A 5,869-nucleotide genomic window follows, 5' to 3' on the forward strand; every position below is an offset into this window, starting at 1 on the left:
TGGCAGTGGAGCTCCCTCCCTGTCACATTGCTCTGGCGCTGGCTCTGCTGCCTAGTGCACACCGTCCATCACCTGCTCTCCTTCGTGCTCCTCACAATTCTCTGGCTTGTACAGCCCAGGATGGTTTCGCTATGTGGTCTGGGCAAGGGGATAGGCGAGTACGAGGACCAGGACAGGGACGAGGATGACCTGGAGTGTGAGTATGACTCCACTTGGGAGGACGAGGATTACGGATGCAACAGTGAGCAGCACATGAAGCCATGGTCGGGTGCCCCGGTAAGTGAACGGGTTCTCAGATGTTTTTGCAGGTCGACATACTGGGAACTGACAAGAAAGGGTGGTTAGCAACGCCCTCATTGTGTAACAAGCAACAATGACGTGGCAGAAAGCCACATCTTTCATTTTAAAAGTGTCTGTGTGGTCAGTTATACAGCGAAACCATCACTCCTATTGCTGAGTCTATCAGTGAGTTTGTGAAGCCTGTGGGGATGCAGCCCACATGTACGCCTCACTTTCATTATCATTTTTAATACTATATTACATTCTCTAGGGGCCTGATGAGGCTGCCCATTTGTATTTCTGTTTTCACCAAATACTAAATACCATTACAGCTATGAATCAGAATCATTTTCACTTTCACTTATAGCCTGAACTGAACGCTTTTGACTTTGTCTAACAGTTAGTTCAGACACATTATTATTGAGGCCAGGGTGATTTGCAATATCTTTACATTCAAATCTGTAAATTTTTTGTTTCCATGTCAAACTCTGTAGCTGGTGGGGGGGGGTCACATTGTCATGGCGTGGAAACCCCATAAATTGTGAGTAAACATGGTTCTGCGGAAACCTGAAATAAAAACTTCCGGCCTTAGAAGGCCTGGAGTGCAGGGAGGGGCTTCTGCTGCACATGGTATTTTCGGGAAATTTTTTCACCTATATGCAAATTTATTCAAATTTAATTTCCAGTAGTGCTTTGTTTGTCAGTCACAATAAACAATACTGGAAACTGAAAGGCAAACTGAGGATGAGACTGTGTGTCTTTAGTGTGTGTGTGCAGTGCCATGGTTCTCCATTCTCTTTCTCAGAGACTAAAGTGGAGCCGGAGGAACATACGTGCTGCCAGGGACATGCAACGATACCGGCACTACTACACAGTGAGTGGTGAAATTTTTCTTATTATTGTTGTGAAATAATAACAATAATAACAGTGATAACCTCAAACCATTTCAGTATTGTTTCACAAACCATATTTTTTAAACATATTTAATACAAGCAAATACAATCAATCACGTAAGTGATGTGGACTGAAGTCTTACACTGTTTGTCCTTTTTCTGACTCACTCAGGAAAACAAAGAAATGCCGAATTTGAACTTCTACCTCAACAAAATTTGCTGCAAACCTGACGGTATGTTCCTCTGTCCATTGGGATAGGGTCCTGCTGTGGGTAATGAGACTGATGACCCTGAATGGTCCAACCATGTCCTTGTCACTGGTGCAGGTTTCACAATAGAGGATTTTCACAGGGAATGGAGGGGAAACTACGAAAGACTAGAACAGGTCCATTCTTTCATCCAGTGGTAAGAAAAACTCTGGTTCCTGCCTTTACAAATGGTTTAGTTACACAAAGATGCAAAACAATTTAAAGTTTACATATTTATTTTTGACATTTTAAACATTTAAATATCATTTTGGTAACTTTCACTTTCTTCTCTTTACCAAAATTTTGTGTGTAAAGGAAGGTGTGTCATGTCTTTACCCACCGAGTCAATAGATGGCAGTAAAGAGCAGCTAAGAGCAATAGGACAATAGGACTTAGTTCAACTCAGTCACACAGTGTTTACATCTTGTGCCTGGTGTTCCTGAGTGACAGTGATGAGTAACAAGATTAGAAATGTTGAGCATTTTTATGGGATGAATTGCTCAATAATCAATATTGCACAATCTGGAAACAACTTATTTTTCTGGTAAAGTTTTACTTTTAAATATCTTGGGTTTCCATTTTAATGTATCTTGAAGTTAATATATTAAAATGAAAAATCTTAAAACATTAAATATTAAAAGTATTTTTGTTTATTACACTAATATCAACACTTTTACAGAATGCACCAAACGAATAACTCAAGGGTTTACTTAGTGGTAAAAGTGACTTTTGAGTTAAAAACAAAACAAATTACAGACAGACTCATTTGTGTTTGAAAGTTATGCACATGGGGGGTGCGGTGGCGCAGCAAGTTTGGCTGGGGCCTGCTCTCTGGTGAGTCTGGGGTTTGAGTCCTGCTTGGGGTGCCATGCAACGGACTGGCATCTCATCCTGGGTGTGTCCCCTCCCCCTCCAGCCTTGCACCCCGTGTTGCCAGGTTAGGCTCTGGCTCCCCGTGACCCCGCTCAAGATAAGCGGCTTCAGACAGCGTCTGTGTGTGAGAGTGATGTACATTCACTTATTTGACTCATTTATATTTTATAGGTTGTTTCCACTTCAAGAACCAGGAATGAACATCTATGCCGCAGAACTGACGCCAAGGGAAACTGAGGTTTGTTGTCAGTGTCGGACCTCCCGTGGTCAGGCTACATTCCAGTCTGTGTGTTCGCCTGTTGTGAAATGCTGCTCTCTTGATCACTGGTCTTGCAGGAGTTCCGTAAGAACGATGAGGCAAAAAGGAGGCTTGTGGAGTCGTACGAACTCATGCTGGATTTTTACGGCATAGAGCTCCTCGACAAAAACACAGGGAAAGTACAGCGGGCAGAAAATTGGGAGGAGCGATTCTATAACCTAAACATGTAAGTGAGCCCTGACTGTTCACAGCTACTCCTCAGAGACGTACTGGCTCTTGTTGTTACATTTTGTTCTGTAGGACTTTGTTGTCATAGGAACAAGACAGCGGAAGAGTTCTGACAGAGACAGATGTAGGTGGTGTAACCAGACACGAGCTTAGGTGGTCCCACACTCCTATTTTTTGGAGCTCTTTCCTCCCATCCTTTCATTTTGAGGGAAAAACAGGTCATGTGCATGTTGCTACAGACAGAAACATTAGAAAATAGATTAGTGGAGATAATGCAATAAATAAAAGGAATAAACTAGAAACTGTTTTCAAAAAGCTATATCTTGGCTGTTCGTAATATGAGGACCCAGTCTATTTTTAATATAGCATTTCAAATGCCAATATGTTAATTTCAGATGAAACTCTTTTCATGCTTCTGTATTTTTTCTCTTTTAGAAACACACACAACAACCTGCGCATCACCCGTATACTGAAGTGTCTGGGGGAACTTGGGTTCGAGCACTTCCAGGCCCCACTTGTTCAATTCTTCCTAAATGAGGCTCTGATCAAGAAAACCCTATGGAACATCAAGCATAGCATCATGGATTACTTTCTGTTCTCAGTCCGCAACAAGCAAGAGCGCCAGAAGCTGGTCAAGTTTGCCTTCAAGCACTACAGGCCCCAGGAGGAGTTTGTGTGGTGTCCAAGAAGAATCCAACAGCATCTCGCACAGTGCTTGAAGCAAACATCAAGCATCGCAGGAAAAAACGATGAGTGCCCTCTAGACAAAGAGAAGCAGGAATGTTTGGACAACAAAGATGACTCAGAAGCAGTTCAGCAAACTGGAAACGATGCAGCAGAGCAAAGACCTAGTGATATGGATGATTTGATGATGATCACAACCAGTGACAATGATTCACCCCCAAACAAGGATACAGAGAGTTACAGAGGAGCTGAAGAAAACAGCTGTGAAGTTGTGAAGAAACACTTAGAAAGTGTGAGTCAAAGCAATGCAGGTGAAGAGGTAAAGAGTGATAGAGCTACAGGTGAAGAAGAAAGGAATCAGAGAACCTTAAATGATATGATGAATGAAAGTTCCTTGAGAGAGGTAGCAAGTGACAATGATGGAACTCAAGTAGGAAAGCGTAACCTTTCTACAGCTAAAGAAGAAAGGAGTCAAAGTGCTTCAGCTGAAGAGGCAAGGACTAACAGTCCTGAAGATGAACAAGCAGGGAATCACAGAGGTGCAGCTGAAGAAGCAGGAAGTAACAGAACTATAGCTGAAGATGCTGAGAGTCAGAGTGCTGCAGGCTGTGAGACAGTTCCACAGCTAAAGAAGCAAGGACTCAGAATTGGAACCAAAGAAGCACGGAGTGACCTTTCTGCAAGCGAAGAAGTAGGCAGTCTAAACACTGTAGCTGAACACAAGTACTGAGTTAAAAGGTCCCACATAAAGAGTCAAGGAGTGATTTTTCTAGAGGCAATGAAGAAAGAACTCAAAGTGCTATAGCTAAAGATACGATAAGCAACAAGTCAACAGGTGAAGAAACAAGAAGTTATCACAAGGGAAGGGAATGAGCAGGGAGGGACTTTTCTGAAAGTGAAGATGATGGGTTTGATGGAGGAAAACATGAATGTGGGTTGAGTTCACAAAGTCACACAAGCAGATACCCAATTCAATTCAATTCAATTCATTTTTATAGAGCGCTCTTCTCACGCAGTGACACAGAGCTCTTTAACACAGGAATAAGGCAAGAAAAACAAGTACATCAAAACAAAGAAACAAAGAAGACAGTTGACTACAGACTATCATAATTTAATGCTTTCATAGAGCTATAAGTATGCCTACTGGCCACGGAGGAAAGGAACAAAAACTCCCAAATGAAAATCAAGGGAGAGGAAAAAAAACTCCGGGGGGTCCAAGCCCATGGCTGCCCACCCCTCCTGAGCAATCTAGATTAAATAAGATTAAAAAATAAAATAAAAAAATCGAGATTAAAAATCCAAGTGCACAGAGAGCAGAAAGCAGCAAAGATAAAGTTTCAGACATGACAAGCTCCAACAACACAGAAACCAAGGAAACCAAAGAAGCTAAAGATGAATCAATAAATGAGAAGAGGTTCAACTCCAACACAGCGGTCAAAAATTAATAAGGAAAGTGCTAGCGATCAGACTCCTTCACGGATGTTGTCTGGTTTTTCTAGATGCTCCTGGAACTTGATCTGATGAATGCTGCTGAATGGAGGCCACGGACTGATGTTCAAGCAGAATTGCCATGTTTCGCACTAATTTTTAGATCCGTGAAAATATTTGTATTTTTGGTAGCTTGAAGAACAGTGTTCCAGCAAAGTCACCCAACAAATCAATTATGTTTCTCTTTATTCAAGGACTTCAGGAGTCTTTTTAACCAAGTGAGGAAAATTTCACACTTCGCTGGCCACACATGTGGATGGGCTCACAGTCCTGTTGTGAACTCAGGGTTTGAATAATATATATTTGAACATGTTCACATCCAGTCAGTTACTGTAATTTCCTTGGACAGAAAATCTCAGAAGGCGAGGTAATAGGTTTAAAGCTCATATTATTTTTACATATTTGAAATGTACTTTACACTGGTGGCTCCAGCATTTTAAAGTGGAACCTTTTATAAGCTTGTAAGGTCTTAACAGCCAGCAGCGCTCTCGGGTTGAACTCCTGACAGCCCTCACTTTTGTAACACAAAAACTCATAGCACATCAAACTGTGATGGCTGTAATTATATTTTTAATCAATCATAATTTTGTATTTATAGCCACTGCTTCTATGTTTGAATCCCACCTTCTGCTGTGGTACCCTTGATCAAGGTATTTACCCTGAAATGATACAGCAAAAATTACCCAGCTGTATAAACGGGTAAATCCACTTAGCATCAGTGATTCTCAGCCCTGCTGCTGACAGGCAGCAATGTGCTAATGTCAGGTATTGTTCTTACAATAATTAGTATTATGTATGATTTATACTTCCTACAAATATTGATTCCATATTGTGTGTGATGACTTTGCCAAGACAAACTATATTCATATTGACTTGAGATGTGGTAGGCTGTAAGATGACAATATAATACAGTATGT

General features: G+C 41.4%; 1 protein-coding gene across 1 annotated transcript; it reads left to right on the forward strand.

Moving 5' to 3' along the window:
* Positions 1 to 4,495, forward strand: LOC108936457 (opioid growth factor receptor-like protein 1). The gene is made up of 7 exons (XM_018755816.1): positions 1 to 276; positions 1,085 to 1,153; positions 1,345 to 1,405; positions 1,499 to 1,577; positions 2,465 to 2,531; positions 2,630 to 2,778; positions 3,216 to 4,495. The coding sequence occupies exons 1-7, from the start codon at positions 121 to 123 to the stop codon at positions 4,192 to 4,194; spliced, it is 1,560 nt and encodes a 519-aa protein (XP_018611332.1). The 5' UTR covers positions 1 to 120; the 3' UTR covers positions 4,195 to 4,495.
* The last annotated feature ends 1,374 nt before the right edge of the window (positions 4,496 to 5,869 follow it).

Source organism: Scleropages formosus, chromosome 24, assembly GCF_900964775.1.
Source record: "Scleropages formosus chromosome 24, fSclFor1.1, whole genome shotgun sequence".
Classification (NCBI taxonomy): Eukaryota; Metazoa; Chordata; class Actinopteri; order Osteoglossiformes; family Osteoglossidae; genus Scleropages; species Scleropages formosus.